Source organism: Atheta coriaria, unplaced genomic scaffold, assembly GCF_025399875.1.
Source record: "Atheta coriaria isolate IRGN ID8LTWV9N9 unplaced genomic scaffold, Caltech_Dcor_3.1 hic_scaffold_3_pilon, whole genome shotgun sequence".
NCBI classification, from domain to species: domain Eukaryota; kingdom Metazoa; phylum Arthropoda; class Insecta; order Coleoptera; family Staphylinidae; genus Dalotia; species Dalotia coriaria.
In genome coordinates this window covers 8,415,307-8,437,373 of record NW_027045445.1, presented here as the reverse complement: position 1 = coordinate 8,437,373, position 22,067 = coordinate 8,415,307, and the positions used below count along the sequence as shown (strand labels likewise).

At 35.4% G+C, this 22,067-nt stretch overlaps 1 protein-coding gene across 1 annotated transcript in view; it reads right to left on the bottom strand.

Moving 5' to 3' along the window:
• LOC135789367 (metabotropic glutamate receptor 2-like) overlaps nt 1–22,067 on the bottom strand; it is a 63,461-nt gene that overhangs the window by 26,810 nt on the left and 14,584 nt on the right. The window contains exon 3 of the mRNA XM_065299158.1: nt 2,674–2,820. Coding sequence (XP_065155230.1) covers nt 2,674–2,820 — 147 coding nt within the window. The remainder of the gene's footprint in view (nt 1–2,673; nt 2,821–22,067) is intronic.

Sequence of the window (22,067 nt, the reverse complement as noted above, 5' to 3'; positions counted from 1 at the left end):
ACTTTAACCTGCTATTTTAATAATAATAATAATATAATTAAAATTATATTTATAAAATTGTGCAAAACTTAACCAAGTATTAGATTAGCAAGAGTAGACATCTATCGGTGAATTATTGCAACAAGCTACTTTCCCTACTAATATTATAAATGCGAAAGTCCTGATGTTGGTTACACTTTCACGCAAAAACTACTTAACCGATCATCATGAAAATTTGTACACATATTCTTAGTGGTCCCCGATAGGTTATAGGCTACTTTTTATTTAATAAAAAAAATTATTTTTTAAATTAAATAAAGAAATTGTTCAGCCAATGATACCTCTGCATCTGACTATTTGACTACTTTAACGCCATCTAGCATTCCAGCAATAAAGCTCAAACCTAAGTACTATAGTACCATCACACTGTATTATCACACTCTATTACCGACAGCTACGTCAACATCAAATCCAATTGACTACACTATGGAGACTGTACACTATACTTCCATAGACTATACTTTCAGCCATTTTAAACTTCCCGCCATTCTACTTCATTGTTATTTCTTCTGTGACTACAGACGCGTACGGAAGCAACTTCATTATTTTAGATATTCGCGAGCGAAGCCGCGGGTTAAAGCTAGTATCAAATATATGTCAAATATAAAATTGTGACGTATTAGCAACCAAATATGCGTATAAATAAATGAATATTTCTAATTAATAAAACTTTAAAACATTAATTTGTAATTAAAGCACCGCAAGCCCCAAAACATTATAACTTCTATAAATAGAATAAGTGAAGCAATTGCACTACATTTTCCATTTTTGATTTCTTTCCCACCAAAAACGACAGTTTTATATTAGGGGGGTGGTTTTCGTAATAGTAGCATGCATGCTCCTGCACTTTGCTCCGTCGCCGCGGTAATAAATTCACCATTCACGTCGCCGTCAATTCCGAGGGTGCAAAACGAAATAACACTGATTTATGCGATGGAAAATCATTTCACGTTTTTTTTTCTGTAACTTTTGCAATTGCAATAACCATGACGTAATGCATATTTCATGTAATACGAAATAATATTGTATATATCAAGATAAAAATTTTTTCCGCAGACGCAAACTTTTTTTTCGAAATAATTTCGCCTGCATACTTGGCGCGTTTGAAGGTTTGTACTTTCTCCTTTGATGAAAACTCATTCGTGCAGCGCAGGGCGCGAGGACGATTAATTACTGCCCGCCGCGCGTTTTCTTGAAACATTACTAACGAGTGCACCGGCGAGAATGGCGGAGGCGCCGCGACGACGCTCCGCACGTAAATTGAGTTTTGGAATTTATATTCTGCAAATTAATCCTGCGCGCTTTTTACAAGGACTTTCCTGCGCGCCCCCTGCCGCGAGTACATTAAGCACTTTCAAACTTCTTTTGCTGCGCGCTGTAAAAAATAAATACTCGTGCGTTTTTACTGCTCAAGGTCGTATACAATCACCTCAACAATATAAATTGTTGGGTTTGAAGTTTCAAGTGGATTAATTAATTAAAGCCGAAAAAGGTTATTAATTAAGTTGATTTATTTGTTTTCATTTTGTTTTTAGACAACCAATCATTAATTATATTTATTTGCATGTGTATTGTTGGTTGCCTATATTAAAACGACAAGTCATATACAAAGCTATAAAACTGCACTTCATATAAATAAATTTTTAAAGAAAATGAGATTACATGATGTTATTCTATTGATATTTATTTTGAACACACTGTATGTTATTCTCCAGCATGCGTGGCCTAATAGCAAATGCCAAACGCATCGTGCGCTTTAATATTCCACCAAAAAGCAATCCATTCTCGTGCGTCTATCACATTTTCAGCCTCTAACCCAAATGTTATTTATGATTGGCGCAACTTTAATTATTTTTCTTTACATAAAGCATCATCAAACGAAAGTCAAGTTTTGATTGAAGTGAGAGTGCTCTTGCTCTAAGGAAGAAGAGTTTGTCGTGTACGTGATCCGGAAGGATGTGCATGACGAACATGAATATGAGCGAATTGGATTATTAACTTCAATTTTGGCACTCGGTGCTCTTCCACAACCACAAAGAACTCGCGGATTAGGATTCAAGATGTGCGCCACACACACCATCTCTTTACGAATAAGAAAAACGTAAAAATCACGCGAAAAAAAATATAAATTTAAATTTAATTGAAAATTTTAAATATTAGCCTAACTTATGACTGAATAATTTATTATTATTCATGATATTGATTTCTAACCTATTATACAGTGTGTCTGATGATTTATACGCATGTGTGCGCATATGCAAATTGCCATGTTTATTAGATTGCGAGGTAATTAAACATTCTGCCATCCTGACGTCTTGGCACAGCGTCAACGCTCGTATCGTAAATCAATCCCACCGCAAATATCTAGAGGGAAATGTGGTGGGGCGCCGGGCTCCAACACACACACACAGCAGTTTTCTATTTTCAGGCAGGTACCAGATCAGCATTATTATAGCATCGTTCGCGGTGCCAAGATAACGGGAAATATCGTACATTCAAGTTAATTGCATTTCGTCTAATCTTAATTGAGTAATTAATGTGGAAATGAACATTTTTATGCATATTATAATTTATTATCTAGCCGTCTTGATTAAATTACTTCGTGTTATCAAAATAAACTAAATTTCTTATTACTTACTTGTGGAATCTTGAAAAGTCGTAATAAATTCGCAACTTGAATGGACGTCACACTGCTAGCAGCGCCCACAACACCGGAAATTACCTTGCGTACTTGACTTTTATTGCAACTGTATTCAGCGCCATCTATGTTGCTGATGGAACCTGCAACAATGAAACAAAATGAATTGAAACAACAGAAAGAGGTTAAGTTATTGTGAAACTCTTTTGTATTGCGTTTACTTGATAAAACAAGTGAAATTATCCTTGTCAGTTGTGAGTTGTGAACAGAATAATTGTTGTGAAGCGATGCGAAATTGACTCGACACCAGCGCAAGCACTAAAAGCTACGAGACAGTGAAACTGTGAAAATTGCCAGATGCATTATGTACGTCGTACGCGCGAGCTGCGAGTGCTTTCATTGCTTACTACCGGCGTCATTCTTCTGTTTCGTCGGCGAGCGACATCTACAATTCAGCAATTAACATCACAACGCCACACTTTGTGCCAGCGCGAGAAATAAAAGAGTCGAGAAACAATAAGTGCACTAACATGTCACTCAAAAGTGTCAAAGAAAACAAAATAACATAAAAGAAACATCAAACACATTGTATACAAATTGATTATTATGCATTTTGTTGTCCAACAGCATAAATATGCAACAAAAACTTTGATTGCACGTTGTGAACGAGAGGAATTACAAATTTAAATCGAAAACGGCGACTTTTAAAACTACGAGTTGCAGTTAGGCAACTTTAGCGACGTTTAGCCGGCTGCATGCATAACTTTGCTGCTAGAGGTATATCAATGGTGTGCTTGCGGGCTGGTGACAATGAAGACATTTGTTTCCAGTTTTCGAACAAAGCCCACTTCGATTTGCATGCGGCGCGCATTCATAAATTCGTTCGTTCATTAAGGCGCCGCGTGCTGCATGCGCAAGTAGACAACCAACAATACACAAAGGAGCAACGCGCGTTGCCTTTAAAGTGAGATTTTTGAACGTTGTGAATGCTAAAGTCTGCTAATTTATTAAATTAACGTCGCTGCGTTCAACATCCGACAAATTTTTCTCGCACATTTTTAATTTTGCAAAAAACTCTAAAAAAAAATTGATTTTAATTAAATATACATTAATTGTTGACATTTGACAGTTTGTGAGTTAAATTTGGCGCAAACAGTGGCGAAAATAATTGCAAATCGCAATTAACGAACGCAAGGATAATTGCGTGTTTTTGTTCCATCCTCCGCGTTGACTGATTGCGCATGGCGTTCGATTATTTATTGTTAGTTGTTTGTGGCAGCCACAAGCGTGAATAATCGTCGACATCGTATGTTCACGTACTTGTATGCGTGTGCCAATATTTGTACGTTAAAATTAATTGCTTTAGAGGCAATACTTTCGCCTACACCAGCGCCATCTGCATTCAACTAGCTTTATTATTACATTATATTGTGTTTAAAATATATTTACATGTTTATCTTGTTCACAACGTAATTTTCGTCCTTTTTAACCTCAAAAACCTTTTTACATTCTGATAAAATTCTATTGTTGTGTTTAATGTTTGTGTAGTGTTATCTAAACGCATTGTATATTTATATCGAAGGAAAGAATACTTTCGCCGGACGCATGTCGTAAAAATCGTGATCGTAAAATTTAAATCGAGTTAGTCCGATGACGATGCGTCCGAAAAGGATGCTCTGGTCCTTTACGAGCGCGTCCTTAACGGTCGTTTTCATCCACTCGCTCGTCCCGCAAATGGCGCGCGTCCGGTCCGCATGTCACTCGCGAGGGGCATTAAACCCTTCCGTGGAGTAGATTTGACCATTCGGATGTATTTTACGTCAGATTTTTATGCCGCCATAGCTTTAATTGAAAACTACTCACAACTAGATGGCGTCAAACGTCAAATAAAATAAACACACTTAGTACATAGTAAATAGTTTATGATCTCAATGCAATATATAAACTAGTTACCGCTAGATGGCGACACTACTAATCGTAAAATATGCGCGCGATAAAAATTTGGTAAAGTTGAAGTCGTAAAAAAGATGCGACGCGTCGAAATAAAAACAAGCGTGCGCTTTTTACGATTATCTGTGCGGCGGTTGTGTGCGCCGGGAAAATCGTAAAAGTAGCGCCGAGAGAAGGAAAATGAAGTTTTCAGATATCCACTCGAACGCGCTTCATTGTCATTCAGCGAATGAAATGCTCGAAGGTGAACTAAGCCGTCGCCCGGCTTGAGACTTTACTCCTTTGGCAAAGGAAAACAAGGACTCTCGCTGGATGTGCACACGTGCGCGTATGGTTATCCACATCGTCGGCGCAAGCGATCCATCTTCGGTTATTCCGTTTGCATTGTGTATTCGAGACCACTCTCAAAGCCTCGCGTTGTTTTTACTGCTTAGTGAGTACGCAACCCAGCGAACGCGAGAGTAGATGGCGCGCGGATCACACAAATGGAATACATAATTTGACTTGACTTGTGAATTGAGGATAGGTTTGGAAAATAATGCTGACTTATTTAATAATGTGTTAAAATGATGAGTTTTATTTGTGATGTTTGCACCGCGTGTGTCAAAACGTGAAAATATCAAAGCGTCAGCCTTTCGAAGGGGGATAATGAAGGAGCGTCGGACGGCGAGTGGATATTTGCAACGCGCCACTCTTTTATCCCTCATTTTTCATCCCCTTTGTGGCGTGGCATGTCGGGCCACTTACGATCCCGGATTTTCATTTGCGCCAACCCATCCGCATCCGTGATAAAGATCAATCAGTGTTTGCAAAAGCAAAAAATACATTTTTGTACACAAAAAAAAATAAAACCGGAAAACACAAAATTTTTTATTTTTCAATTTAACGTTAATAAATTAAATTAATTAAATAGTTGTGGTGTATATATGTAATATTTTTTGTTTTGTGTATTTGTATGATGCTTTTGAGAGTCCTTTCCGTTGGGTATTTGTGGTATTATCGGCGGGTTTTGCACGCTAAGTGCGGCTTGCCCTTTGATGCCGGATGCTGCCCGGAAAGCGAGTGGTAAATCCCGGCGGCAATCCCGCCGGACTTAACCCTGAAAATGGGCCACGCCACTCGGCTTACAAACGCGATTGTCCTTTTTGGTCCGGGTGGCATATGCCCGGATTTGAGCAACGCCACCGGAAGTTATTAAGACAATATTCAACACACAGCAAATAAGAACGTTATAAAAACAATATCAAAATAGAAACAATGTCTTGAATAAAATACATCCGGAATGGTCGGGGATTTGAATAACGTTGCACAATACCCGAACGCTTGGGTTTTCCGGAAATGCATCGGGTCGTGAAACGTGCCCGGAAAGTTTGAGTAAATACCCGCAGGACATCGACGGCGGAAAGTTGTTATCCTGACAACGACTGTTTTGTTTATACAGGTATCTTTTGTTTCCTGTAAACTTTTATTTTCAAAATGAAACTAAATCTTTGACTTTATGAGTAAGATTTCTATTAAAATCATATAGGCAACACACAATACTTAAAATAGATATATTTAATTGGTCTTGTTATTAATTTGGTTTTATTTATGATATTCTCTTCGAATTTGTGTCATGAGCTGCGTAAAAGTTGCCGGTTAGTGTCAGAGTTTTGCGATTTTTCGGATTTTCTCCGACTTTGGTGCACATCGTGTCGGTTGAGATTTATGAACCACCACCGACCCCACAAATAGTCGAAACATCGAAACTTCCCAGCGGCGCGCGCGCGTTTTCCACGCTTTCCGAAAAGCCGGAAAACTCGCCGAAAGTTTGCCGCTCGATATATCGCCGGTCGGTGCGGACGCAGTACAGAAGTGCGCCGGAATAAAGGCGTAAGCCGCCGGCGATTGTCAAACTTGCCTGAATTCCGGTGATTTTCGCTGCTTACAAGGCTTTTCCGACTTTTCAGTAAATTTTATAACAATACTCGTGCCCACTGCGCGCATTCAACGTATTATTTAAAACAATAAACGGGTTATTAATTAAATAGTTCTCAACGAAATTACCAAAGTTGGTAAACCGGAAAACCGGAAATTATATTGTGATAATATGTGTGCAGTTTCTGCTGCTTTTAAATGAAATCATAAAAGTAACGCGGATTTGAGCAAAATTGAAAAAAAAAGCTGAATTGAAGCTGGAAAAGTCGGAAAATCTTTCGCACGCGTATATTATACGAAGAATAAGTGCTAAGCAAGCGATCGAATGCAGAAAACTGCCAGCGCAGCAGCAGGTAACTCTTGAGAAAACGGCGCACCGCGATGCGCAATTTTCCAGCCACTCGACTTTTCCGCTACGCACCGGAAAGCGATAAGTGGCTTAATAAAAATGTCCGTTATTCAATCCCCCCGGACAAAAGATGAACCAACCGGATACATAATACCATCTAATTGGGTCAATATTGAAACCGGAAGCAAACACAAAACCGGGACTTAACAAGTTACTTGTGAAAATTGCCAAGCATTTATATTTTTTTTCTTCTCGTCAAGTGCATGGAAATTTAATTAAAACTTTTGATTAAAAACTACATCACCTACTTATTTCCGGTGGACCGGAAATTTGTTCAAAATATTGATTTTGATAATATTTTAATAGTTACTAATTTAAAGCAAAGATTTGCAGAAGGAATTTATTTTCAACGTGAAACCGGAAAACCGGAAAAGCTAAAAAATCTGCCGGGAAAGAAAGAAGACAAATGAAGGCACATGTAAGTAGTCCTTCTGTTATCTTTAGCAACGTCATGAGTTTACACACAGGCTACAGAGCCTGATTAATCGGCAGGTATTAATTTTCACCTGTGCTAAAATATACAGTGTGTCCAAAAATGTATTTACTTCAAAATTGAAAATAAAATCCTTTTTTTTTGCAATGCGCAAATCGGTTATTTTTATTTTGAAAAATTTTCTATGAACACACTGTATATTTAAAGTTATCTATTACTGGCGTTGAAATTTGAAGTTAGACACTTGTTCGTAACACATTGTTGGTGTTTGATGGGTGGCTGGTTGGTGCGCGTCAATGATGGACGATCGTCCTTTCGTCCTGTCGTCCTTGGCGTCGACAGTGATGCATCGCGTCAAAAGATGAATGGCGCTCGACGCGTTCGATACGCGCCGCGTGCTCCGCGCACTCTGGTGACTAGCGCCGCCGACTAATAACTTATGCAACTTCTGTGACAAATGCCACGCTAACCGATAACCAAATAGCATAACGATTCATCACTTGTCATCACACTAACAGTAAAATATTATTAATTAAATATTTTAGGATTATTCAAAATGACTAATGCTAAAATTATTAGATAGTAAAATAAGGACTAAACAAACATGCAAGTAGCGTGGACATCATTATTACGCAGACATTCTCAGAGTCTTAATATTGCCGACAAATATTGACTCATGCATTAATGCACGAGATGGCGGCGGAATTTTACATGTTATGGATATTGCGTGTAAATATTATTCTTGTCCCGTCGTCCTTTGCGGAAAATGAACGATTTATTCGCGCCGGCGAAAATTCACGAAATTCTACTCGTTTTGTGAAACAAACAGCACGAATACCGGCGCATTAATGTAGAGATACATATTAGATGCGAACAAAATGGCGGCGTGTGTTTGTCACCAAATGAATGTTACGACTTCTGGACATGCAAATGGAAATATTTTGAGATAAAACATAATATTATAATTACCAGCAAATATTTGAAGTAATTTCTACGTTTTATTTATTTTTGTAAACATACAGAGTGTTTAAACTTTAAAATGCAAGCATTTCTTTTTGGGAATTAAAAAAAATTGGATATAAAGTATCACTTAGCTAAACAAGAGTTTTTGCCCCGTGAATAAAGCCCGTTATTAAAGTACTTTAGTCACGGCCGTGTTTAAAGTGCGATTTTTTGTGTCTCAAAACTGAGAAAAAGTGGCGCTTCAAATGTGGAAACAGAAAAAATCATTATGATCTCTATTTCTGGCATGATAGAAGCAAGAGATCATTTGTCACCCTTAACTGTGTCAAAAACTCGATAAAACGGTCATTTGCGCTATAAAAACACAGATGGCGTGTTTTTCTTGCAAATACTTGACTTTTTATACAAAAGAAAAGCTTTTGATCTTGTAGAGAGAACAAATAAACGAAAAAAACACAAGAATTAAGAAAAGTAATTAAAGACAAAGCAAGATAAGCTTAATTCAGTCCTGCAAATATAATTTGACCTCTGAATAACTGTCAAACCGTTAATTTGTCCTTTTGATCAATCCATCCAACTTTTCGTGCGCGCCGTTTGATCAGTACTTTTGTATATTATGTAAAAATAAATTGACATAGCAGAAACCGAAGCATTCATTCACATAAAAAATTGCTTTTTACGCCGACAAGTCGGAGATAATCTCGCCGTCGCTTTGTTATCGCCGAAATTAGCTGTGGCACAAAAAGCGCGCAGCGCGCCCGCCTTTCATAAAGCATGTCGCGATTCAACCGGTGCCAAACGGAACACAGCATAAAAGGTGGAGGCGCCGAGGAGGCTCAACGGCTGGGGCGGGGCTCAGTGCGAAACGATTTCCATACCATACGCACAACTTTGGCCACATTAACACAATTCTTTGCATCGCTGCGAACGGAGGGACTAATCGACTTCTTGACACGTTAAGTGCCAAACGAATATTTCACATAAAAAGAATCAGATATATACAATATGTTCGATGTTTTTTTTAGATATTTTCTTAGTGAATAAATTACGAGTATTCTTGAATATTAAATTGTTTTCTAAGAAAATGTTAATTTTAATTACAATGTGAATTTCTCAGCATCAAGTCAATCCATGCATTCATTATGAATATATATAATAATATTTGTTTGTTTTCGAATAAACTAAATTAACATATGTTTGGTTATGGAAATATTCTGATGTCTTACTTATTATTTTTGTTGAGTCTGAAAACACTTGGTACATTCGGGCATTAACTGATGTAATTATAAAACAAAAAGTAGCTAATAAATGCTGCAATTAAAACGTAATCAATCAAATAGTTAATTTCGTAAATTCAAAGTGTACTTAAAAATACTCGTAAGTAGGTTTATTAGACGTTGTTTTTTACATTCGGGAAATAAATATTGTGAAACATGAAAATCTAATAACTTTTGTTTGCACATGTTTCTCAAGTTTTTTTCTTACGAAAATATAAGAGAACAAAATGTGTTTTTCAAAAATATATGTCAAGTTTGTTGAAGTAGGGTTACCATACGATTTTTTTTTGCTTTACTCGTAATCTATCAATCAATTCTTTTTATTTAAATCTCTAGAAAGAAGAATTTAAAATAATTAACCTAAGCGCCATCTAGATTTAATTTATATAACTATAACTGTGATTAAATCTCTATACTAACTTTCATCCCTTATTATACACGCTTTTATACACAATTTTAGACATTTTTATAGTTATTCTTGTATTTGGGGCAAAGACAAATCCAATAAATCATAGATCATCAAAATCTGTCCAGCCGTTCTTGAGTTATAAGCGATGTAACTAACGCAACTTTATTTATATATCCAGTTACTTCAGTTTCACACCGTAAACTTTATATTTTTGCAATAAATTGTAATTTATATCCTATTTTAGTGAATAAACAAAAGTATTGTCCAGTTCCATCAATATTGGATTCAAAATGTTTACGTGAAAGAGTAATAAACAAACAAACAAACTCATATTTCCATGTACTATATTATTTAATTATTTAAATTATAAATATGTAATATTTATGATAATACAAATGTTAAACATACTCGTACCTTGCGCTTATTAAAACAACAAGTTTTTCAATGTAATTTTTTGTTAAAACCAAAACGTTGGCAACCCTGAATAAGCACTTTTATCCTATGTACATAATACATGCATATTTCCATTTTGAGTTATCGATTGCGCACTCCACGTTATGAACAACAAAATAAATATTATTTATTACTGCACGATGTAAAAGAGTAAACATACACAGTGTTCAAACCTTTTTACAAATTGATTTTTAAATGTTGTTGTTAACAAGTAAAAGTAAATAATTGCTCTTCTTTGAAATAAACGCAGGATAACGTAAGCGCAGGATAATAATGATTCCGTTCTGTTTGCTGTCTAGTGTGGGCGTGAATGTGTGAGTGGCAGAGGGAGTGGCAAATGTTATTAATGTAATGACTATCATTAGAATCGTGTCGGTTTATTTTTACATTCACATTTCAACACTTTACTTAGGAAGTGGAGATAATTTATCTATTAGGAGAAGATAATTATAAATAGTATATTTACGAAAAATATGCCTGATGAGTTTTTAATTATTATATGAATTAATTTACTATAGGCAACCAACAATACATAGTAATTTAAATTTTAGCATAGGTGTGTGTTTATTGAGTTGCCTATCAGTAAATAAACATTCGTTAGTTACAGCCTTTATAACTCAAGAACGATTGGGCAAATTTTGATGATCTACGATTTGTTTGATTCGTCTCTGCCACGAAAGAAAGAATAGAAATAAAAATATTGAAAATTATGTCTTAAAAGGTGTAAAAGAGGAGATAATGAACTTTTCGTAAACTTTTTACGCGCAATTTTAAAATTTCAAAACATTTCAAGATTTCATGCTTTTTAGATCCAGCACAATCATCCTACTTACAACCACACAAAAACCAAATTAAATAAATTTATTTCCCATTCGAATTCACAACGGAATAAAATTTATTTCCGTTCTTCTTCGCCTTATTATTCAATAATACACTAGAAGAATTTTTCATTAAGAAAAATATTTCGACTTTTTTAATTTTTATCTCACGGCCATTTTTTTATGTGAGCATGTTCCGCTCTGGCTTTGGTCGGAAGAAAATTTATTTTCCATTCATGAATCAAGAAGTCGACAGACATTCCGGGATTCCAGTCTGCGTATCCTGCGTTATCCTGTAAAACGAAAAACGCGATTCGCTTCGTGGTTGTTCGAGAGATGTTCGACATCGATGCCGACATCCCATTCCGCGCACAGAATTTAAAATGCAACGAGGTCTTTTTTTCATCTTTTTCTGTACACGTCCTTGGAAGGTAGTATTATTTGGATCAATAAAAAATTCAAAAATTATTTTATTTTCTTTTATAGAAATGAGAATTGATAATAATGCACTTTAACGCCATGTAAGATTCGATTATTCAACTATAACTTTGACTAAATAGCTATATAATCTTTCATCCCCTATTTAACACCCTTTAAATCAAAATTTTCAATATTTTTATACTTATTCTGCTATTCAAAGAAAAGTCGCATCAAATAAATCACAGATCATCAAAATCTGCCCAGCCGTTCTTGAGTTATAAGCGCTCTAACTAACACAACTTTATTTTATGTATATTCCCGCGTGTAAAGTATTAAATTTTATTCACTTTATATTTTGTTTGAAAAGTTCCTAAACATCATTTAATCTTAAGTAAATAAAATCTTTCCGAATGTCTTAACACGAAATTCCAGGTAAGTTGATTCCCCCCATAACAGGATAAAACTTTGGTGCTCTCTCAGTCGTGCATGCTTGTCTTCCGGTTTTCCTGTTTATCTAATTCGCAACGCATCGCTTGATGTTTATTATTTGTTGTCATTTCGTCGCGCGCTAATTCCCAAACTTTGCGTTTCACATTCGCGCAAAGATACGCGGCGCAGGAATAACGCAGGTTGTCGCAGGACGTCGTCCTGAAGCGCGCGCGCCGTGATTATGAATGTAACACGCTTAGCTTCAAGTTTCGGGTGTGGGCGATTGCGTCGTTTTCGCTTTTAATTATGCCGTCGTCGCGCATATAAATCACGCCGTTTACGCGCGCCGCGAGCACAACAAGTAGCAATGGCGGACGCAAAATGGCCGCCGCAAAAAGTTTCCACAAGCAAACAAGTTGATTAAAACTCGCGCAAACTGCGAACAAATTTTCATTTTCATTTTGAATTTTGAATTAATCACTGTTGGAAATAAAATAACATTAAAAATTATAAATTATACAGAGTGTTTCAATATTTAAACTCAATTTATAGCTTCTGGTAACTTTTCAGGAATAAAATTTTTATTATACGTGTTATTTTCAGCAGTAAAAGTGAATTTTTTATTAATTTTAATTTTGTGGCTATTTACACGTGTTATTCTTGAGTTATCCTAAAAGATGAAATTCGTAAAACGGCTTTGGCGCGCATTTTTAGCCGTCAGCGTACGTTCAGGATGCTTAACGTCCTACTAAATTTTTCTTGGAAAAATAATTTCCAGCTGAATATCTTTCGCGCACGACTGCATCTCTAGAGGATAGTGCTTTCAGACGCGAAGACATCACTTTTAATGGCCTAAGAAAATTGCAAATTTAAATCTACCACTTAACAGAGATCCTTAAACTTTTTAGATTAACTTTATTTTTTATTATATTTTATTTCATTCCACTTCTATATTTTCAAAATAAATAATTAATTAATTAACTAATTAACTCTAAACACTTGGTATGATAAATTCTGTAACTATGTTTGCAAGGTTTATTCTACAGGGTAAACTTTAATCCTTGTTAATTCGAGTACATCCCAAACATACGATATCCGAGAACATTCCGCGTCGGACATGTTTGGGTGTAGAGGGTCCTTGACCGCGGCTTATCAATGTTAATTAATGTTAATTAATGCATCAACTTGTACACCGCAATGTTAAACAATAACAGTATTATAAGGAATATTAATTTTAACTAATCCTATTTAATATTTCCTATGATAGGTACAAATGTGATTGTATTTGTTTGTTTGTTACGCTTTAATGAAAAAACCATTGAAGATATTTTAATCATTTTTGGCACAGATATACTTTAAAACATGGAATAGGAGATAGGCTACTTTTTGTTACATATGAGTAACTTTAAGAGTGTTAAATAAGGGTGGAAAGTTGATTTGGAAAGTCAATCGTACTTATCCCTACTAATATTATAAATGCGAAAGTCTTGATGTTTGTTACACTTTCACGCAAAAACTACTTAACCGACCATCATGAAAATTTGTACAAATATTCTTAGTGGTCCCCGAATGGTTATAGGCTACTTTTTATTTAATTTAAAAAAATTATTTTTTAAATAAAATAAAGAAATTGTTTAGCCAATAATATCTCTGCATCTGGCTATTTGACTACTTTAACGCCATCTAGCATTCCAGCAATGAAGCTCAAACCTAAGTACTATAGTACCATCACACTGTATTATCACACTGTATTACCGACAGCTACGTCAACATCAAATCCAATTGACTACACTATGGAGACGGTACACTATACTTCCATAGACTATACTTTCAGCCATTTTAAACTTCCCGCCATTCTACTTCATTGTTACTTCTTCTGTAACTACAGACGCGTACGGAATCAACTTCATTATTTTAGATATTCGCGAGCGAAGCCGCAGGTTAAAGCTAGTAGTTACATAATTCAAATCCAGAGGGAGCTAAATCACATTATTTTTATTATAAACTAAAAATAAAATATAAAATATAAATTTATCAAAGTTTTTTTTTTCGTAAAAACGATTTTCAACCTTTTTTACAATTTATTTTGTATGGTTACTGATTATTTTGGATTGAGAATTTCCCAAGACGCCACTAGCACCTGATGTCCTGCGCTCAGCGTCCGGCGTCGATTCTGATTAGTTCTTGTCCGTCGCACTTGATTGCTGTTCGCCCACGACATCGATACACTTCGATTTGTGTCAACATTGACATGTGATCTTTATTATCCTGTATCATGACCAAATCACGATTTTTTTTGGGTCGTTATCAAGGTACTGACAGGTAATTATCTCAGATGTATAAAATATTTACTTGAACAAATATTAAATTCGTGCTTTTTGAGCTTTTTACGACATTTTAAATATAAACAGGATTAAATATATATTGCCAATGATAAAATATTAATCATCATCCTGATGAACCTAAACTAACACATTTGAGTGTTTGTTTTGGAGCTTTGAGCTTTCCGAGATATTTCAATTTTTAACGGTTTACCGTCGAGGCACGTTTATTTTTTGCTTCTCTAGAATCAAACCGAGAATATTTGTATAGGTTTGTTTGGGCAGGTACAGGATGGTGCTGGCATATCCTGCAACATTGTTATTCCTGAGCAGGGTCAAAAGCGATTGAGCACAATGGCGTCCGATCAGATATACGCTTTTGTTTTGCAATTCGTTCGGCGCTACTCGGCGGCCGCACCACGTCGGAATGAGGAGAAAGTCGAGAGCTTTGAGCTTTAAGCAAGGAACGATCCAACATCTAGCGCGAGCTTTGTGGTTTCTAGGCTTACAGACTTTGTGAAGTTGAGATTCAGGATTTGGTAATTTTCAATTTGTGATTTTCTCAGAAACTATAATCAACAAATCCAAATCCTAAGCTTTTAATTTATTTATAAAAAAATATACGAAATATTATCGAATCGAGATTTTCTGCGCATGCGCAACCACCCCGTGGTTAAAACACGTGTCTAAAGTACTTTAATCACGTCTGTGATTAAAATACCACTTTATGTCTCAAAACATTGAAAAACAGTAAAAACCGTATTTTAACTGATGTTATAACCTAAAAGCTCAAAAAGTTCAGACTAATTTATTATTTGTTTTAAAAATATTAACAAATTGCTTGTACATTTGACCACTTTGTCATAATAAGAGTAATATGATGCATAAAAACTTTACGAGCTTTCGCCACTGATGGAAAACGCCTCGCCACACCACCCTTTACGCTCGTAAAACAAAGCTCGCAAAGCAACACCACTTTCCTAGCAGTTTCATTTCTCACTTGCGGAGGCTGCGGTTCATATCAGCCATTGCAAGCTTTCGTGCCTTCAGTCGCGGATGCAAAACGCTTTGGATTCACATGTGCCAGCGCAAGACGAAAGCTCAGTGATTCTGTGTTTGAAGCTTCGCTTGTGCATGCAACGAGCTTTCGCCACGCTTTCGAACCAAGCTAGGTTTTATTCTCGCCGATAGCGAACGCCAACTGAAACGATGTTTGCATTGTTTTGCAACATTCTCTCGCGAGCGCGGTTATTAAATTGTGTTCTTAACCGTAGTTTATGATCCTGTGCGCACACACCCACACGGTTTCACAGTTTTTATTCGTTTTAATCTTAAAAAGCTCAGGATAAATCACAATCGGAATAAAAGCTTTTTTTCAGATGTAAATCAATTTAAATGCCATAAAATTTTAATTCAATTTTATTCGATTAATAAATAATGATATTTATATTAAGGAAGCATTTGGTAAAAAGCTCGTAAGCTCAAAATTTAAAAACATGTCAATAAATTATTAGATATTCTCTGTGAGCTTGTAAAAGTGTAAGAGTTCATATGAGCGCATGTGAATAGTGCTTCATAAAAATTGTATCCTGAGCTTTTATCCTCGTCCTGCGTCGTTAAGCGACGCGCGGCGGGCCATAGTTTGTAAATAGGTTGCATGTTTCGTGCAGATAGCGGTGAACGCCGCCTCCACTCGTCCTTTCGCCGCCGGTGCGTGCGAGCGGGCGTATTCATCAGCGGCGTCCTTCGTCCCGGCGCATTTTCTTCGAGTTTTCCTCTCATTGCGCTGCTGGAATTGCCATCGGCGGGTTGCACGCGTGCGATAAACTTTTGCGACACTCTATTCAAGCGAGGAAGCCAATGCGAGCTAATGTACTGTTCAAGGACGAAGGACAAATCTTCAAAGTATTATTTTATAACATTAAAAATTATACCACATTAAAAACCAACGCAAAAATTAATTTTTTTATAAAAAAGATAAAAAATATTTTTTAAGGACAATAACCTAGGGTTACAATAGATGGTTTAATCTTGTGTCGATACATCACGATGCCGATATCCGAAAAGAATAAATTACGTAAAATTGGGCGGCGACAAGGACGAGTGTCCTGTTTTATCCTTGCGGTGAAGATAAACCAAGCGTGCAAGATTTCCAACCATATGCCTGTCTGGTGTGTGAAATCACTGCATGTTACGTCGCGTTAAAAGTGTGCGTTGTCCTCTGAAGGACGAAGGACGGCCAATTGATTTATGGCCAATGACACGGCGAAGCGAGGACAAAAAATGAGGCAAATTGAATGTTTCCGAGAATTTTTTCCTGGTAATACCAGGATATAGCACACTATGCCATGATATAAAAGGATCCGACAGGATCAGGCGTGAATTTATCCTATTTTTAGGATTTTATCTTGAAAGTGTCGTTTTTCATTTTGAAAAATATCATTCCGTATGATTGGATAATCGCTTGTATTATCCTGCGTAAGGATTAATCTATATGCTAATTGCATTGCTGGATGTTTGTAGGATGTTCAACGGCAATTCTGAACACAAGAGAAGATTTGCTGTTCGGTTGCATAATTTGGCGATTCATCGAAATTTCCTGCTAGTGATATCCTTCAATATCGAGACGTCCTTTGTGCGCGCGCACAATGTATCCTGCTACATCGCGAATATTGTAATGGATCTTAGTCAAACACAACTCGGGTTTCAATTCATGTGCATGGCTGAACTTATATCACAATAGGGAAACAAAAGATTTGACAGATTGCAAAATTTAAAACTGACAGCTTTTTACTGTCAAAATTCAAAATTGACAGCTTTTTTCTGTCAAAATCAAAAATTGACAGTTTTTTTACTGTTAAATTACAAATTTGACAACCTTTGAATGTCAAAATCCAAAATTGACAGCTTTTTACTGTCAAATTGCAAATTTGACAGTTTTTTACTGTCAAAATTCGAAATTGACAGCTTTTTACTGTCAAAATTCAAAATTGACAGCTTTTTACTGTCAAAATACAAATTTGACAGTTTTTCACTGTCAAAACACAAAATTGATGTTTTTTTACTGTCAAAATTCAAAATTGACAGCTTTTTACTGTCAAAATACAAATTTGACAGTTTTTCACTGTCAAAACACAAAATTGATGTTATTTTACTGTCAAAATTCAAAATTGACAGCTTTTTACTGTCAAAATACAAATTTGACAGTTTTTCACTGTCAAAACTCAAAATTGACAGCTTCTTACTGTCAAAATACAAAATTGACTGTTTTTTCCCGCCAAAATTAAAAACTTTGACATCAAATAAATAAAACATGCATATATCATGTTTTTGTCTAGTTTTAGTTTTAGTTAAATCGAAACTTAACGATCCGTTGCGCTGCCTCACTCAAGAAAATTACCAAAATACTAAACTCTCGCGCAAATTATCCTACAAGGACGACTACGACGACGACCGTCTTGAACTTGACGGTTTCGTCGTCGCCGAAAAACATGTTGTTCGATAGCGTCGAGGCCCGCATACTTAAACACCGCCAAATCTCGAGATGCTTGCCGCATCGTCCTCGAATCCTTGTTTAAGACGTGTCCTGATGAAACTTTTCCGAGCGCAATACACGTATGCCACTAATGCGCACACCAACACAGTGCCACCAAAACGTAAAGGTGAAATAGTGTAACAGGATCACGATCAGGGTCACCGGATCAGAATCAAGATGGCGGCGGTGAAAACCTATTTGTGCAAAGTGTTGGGTGTGAGGAAAGACGACCTATAGAAAGCACTTTACTTTAGTACGCAGTGGAAAGTTTGAGGTTCGGATTTTGATCAGGATCTTTAGCGAGAATGTTTGCCAACCACATTGAGTTTAAAGTTTTAAGGAAGAAGTTTAACAGTTTTAATGTGAATAGAATATTCTTTGTTCATTGTTAAATTCAATTTAACTTGATTAATTGTATATTAAGTATCAAGTGGGTAAAAGGGAGTTTTTGTCACGAGTTTAATCAATTGAGTGTATAACAACGTTTAGCCACGTGATGCTCACAACATTTTTTACTTTTATTTTATTTCTATGGTCTGGTGCTGCATCGTAGACATATGACGCAAGCCCGTGACTAAAATCCGTGACTAAAGTACTTTAGTCACGGCCTTGCCTGTTCATGGTTAAAATACCACTTTTTATGCCTCAAAACCAAGAAAAAACTCATTTTAAAGTAAAATTAATAAATTTGTTGATTTTATCTACTTTAAACACGGTGTATATTTACATATTCATTATTTTGACGTAAACTTAAAACATTGTTAGTTCTTCGAATGTGCACACGGCGGTAAGTAATTAGCGGGAATGTTTTGCTAACTATATAGTGCGAGCTGTAACTAAAGCTCGACAAAACATATGAGACGCTCGGCGCAACCGCTCGCAGGACTAAAGGCTACGGCAAGTATCAAGTATCCTGGCGTTTGTTCATTATAAAGCAATTAGTGACGCCGTAAACCAAACCATGCGCTATAAATAATTTCTAATTTGCGCTGAATTGATAATAATGTTCGTTATTATTGGGATAACAATTATTTGCTGATAGAAAAGAGAATGGGCTCGTAAAGTAATGAAGTAAAATGTAATGTGTGCTCATTGTTGCACGCGTCGCGCGATGATAAAAAGCGAATAAAAGTTTAATCTCAGAGTTTACGACGCGAGGCGTGAAAATATGCCATAACTCTCGGCGGTATATCATCAAATCAAGCGCCAACGTTATGAAATTGAATTAGGTTGAATTTAACTAATATTCATATTTATCGACAGCAATCCTTGCATTTATATACATAAATTTAAAATTAAGTTATTAGTTTTATGCTAATTTTACGGATTTTTAAGGTTTTTTTCATTCTAAAATTTGTCTCTGCTCTAGATAGCAAAATCAGTATTAAAATAAGATTAAAATACAAAAAGGGACGATATTCTCCGCAAGCTCTGCCCCATGACTATAGCTCGTGGCTAAAGTACTTTAGTCACGGCTTTGGCCGCCCATGTCTAAAGTACTACTTTTTGTGTCCAAAATCAGTAGAAAAACTTACTTTTTAAAGGTAGAAGTAAAAAAATTGTTTAACTAACGTCCATTTTGACTTCCGTATTTAATATCTCAATTAAAAGATTTGTTGATGCATGAATTTACAAAACAATAAACGAAAAAGTAATTTCGTGATGATGATTTTATAGCTTTGCCATTTTTTTCGTTTTGCGCTGAAGACGATAGACTTGAAGACAAAAACAAAGTGAAGAGTATTTAATACTATGTTCCGCAGCAGCGTGTGCAGCAAGACGTGCACTCCGACAGTAATTAAAACACTAATCTTTTGTCCAAGACTGCAATCAGGAACATTTGTAATTCTCGGGGAAATAATAAAACTAAAAAACATTAAACACTTAATTTTTGCTTAAGTAATTGAAACTATGTGATATAAAATAAATTAAAATTCGAGAAATCATTTATTAAACTTTCAATTATCCTTGAAGAGTCCTGAATCAGTAAAAGCTTGCAATTCGCATTTTGAACAATTGTAGAAGATATTTTCTTTTTGTGAAATGTACAAATTGATTCATATTAGAACACTTTACTAGAAAATCGTTTATGGGGTGAGTTTTAAGGGTAGATTTTCTAAGAATATAAAAAATATTTTAAAAATTCACTTCATAAACTGAATTTATGTTAATTCTATTGAAAATCCTAATATTTTATTTTTAAAAGTAAAAAATAAAAAAGATTTTATTTGAAATCATTACAAAATGTTTACTCAAATGTAAAAATACATTTTTTAGGATAAAATTCATAAAGAAAATTATTCCGATTCTTGAATTCATCCCCTAGTAGCAAAAAAAAGAGGGGAAAAGCGTGCCGGAAGAAAAATTACTTTATTATAGATTTACGATTACATAACTCGGTTTTTCTTCCAAGGGTTGGTAAAAGTAGGTAGAGACGGGTAGGGGTAGAGGGTGGAAAATGCTCGAGCGCTTTCCGAGATGCTTAATGTTGCTGCCAGGAGCGCTCGAACATTCAAACAATCATCGTTCAGCCACCGAAAAGGCGAAAACTTAAAAGTTACCAAGCCAACATTTTTTCCGCGTATAAGGGGAGCGCGCAAAACGAGGAACGAAAAAATGGAAGAAATATTAGTTAAATTTGACTTTGAAGTTTAACAAAAGTTACAGGAAGCAGATAAAAACTTGGCAAGTATTAAATCATTTCGAAATAAATTATATATTTGACGGATGACATTTAACAGAATGACATATGGTTGCCATTCTGGCATTGATTAATGTTTGGTAATAGGTAAGTTTTGCAGCGTCATTTAGTTTTGTAAACAGGTAAAAACATGCAAAATATACCAGAAATATTTGAATTCAATTTTTTATACAAGTTTTTTAACCAAAAATGTACAAAAAATTAATTTTATCTATTTTCACCTTTAAAGCGCCTGTTTTTACGATTTAAGACATAAAAAGTGATATTTTACACACGGACGGTCAAATACTTTAGTCACGGACTTTAGTCACGGGGTAAAATCTTTAGTCACAAATTGCTTACGCTATTTTTTCTATGTTACAGTGTAGGCACATGCGTAAACGCAATTTCTACCCCGTGACTAAAACCCGTGACTAAAGCACTTTAGTAACGGCATTGCCCGTTCGGATTTAAACTACCACTTTTTTTTTATCTCAAAACCGTAGAAAAAAATATTTTTCTTTTTTTTAAATTTATTTTTAATTATCTATATATATAAAATTTGCGTGTCACAGTGTTTGTTTCCATACCCGAAACGGCTTTACCGATTTTTACCAAATTTTATATGCGTATTCAGTAGGTCTGAGAATCGGCTAACATCTATTTTTCATACCCCTATGTGATAAGGGTTGTTCACCCTTAACTTTTTTTTAAATTTTTGGACAAATTCTTTTGTTTTTATTTTTTTTTATAATGTGGAATTAAAAAATACTTATAACCCTAAATTTTTAGTTTTTTATCACCAACCCCAATTTCTTTATAGCCATTTTAGTAATTTAATCATTTTTCATCCCGCTCAAAGAAAATTTTTATATGCGTATTCAGTAGGTCTGAGAATCGGTAACTTCATATCTCTAAGTGATAAGGGTTGTTCACCCTTAATTTTTTTTAAATTTTGGTCGAAATTTTTTGTTTTTATTTTTTTAATGTGGCATTAAAATATACATACAACCCTAAATTTTTGGTTTCTTATCACCAACCCCTATTTTTTATAATAAGTAAGTTACTTTTCGTCTACACTAAAATTTATCTAGAAACTTGAAATAATTTATATGGCAAAACAACGTTTGCCCAGTTAACTAGTAATTTATAAAAATTGTACAACAGAAATTGCATTATTGACAATATCGAATCTGATTAATTTTTGCATATTGCAAGCTTCACAGCATTTACAGCAAATCATGATTTCCAGAATTCATAGCTCATAAATATTGCATGAGCGCACGCGATGGGACAATCGTGTAAAACACGAGTTTGCACTGCACTCGTTGACCTCGTGCATAGCTGTGCATTTATCCTGCAGGATTTCCCCAACC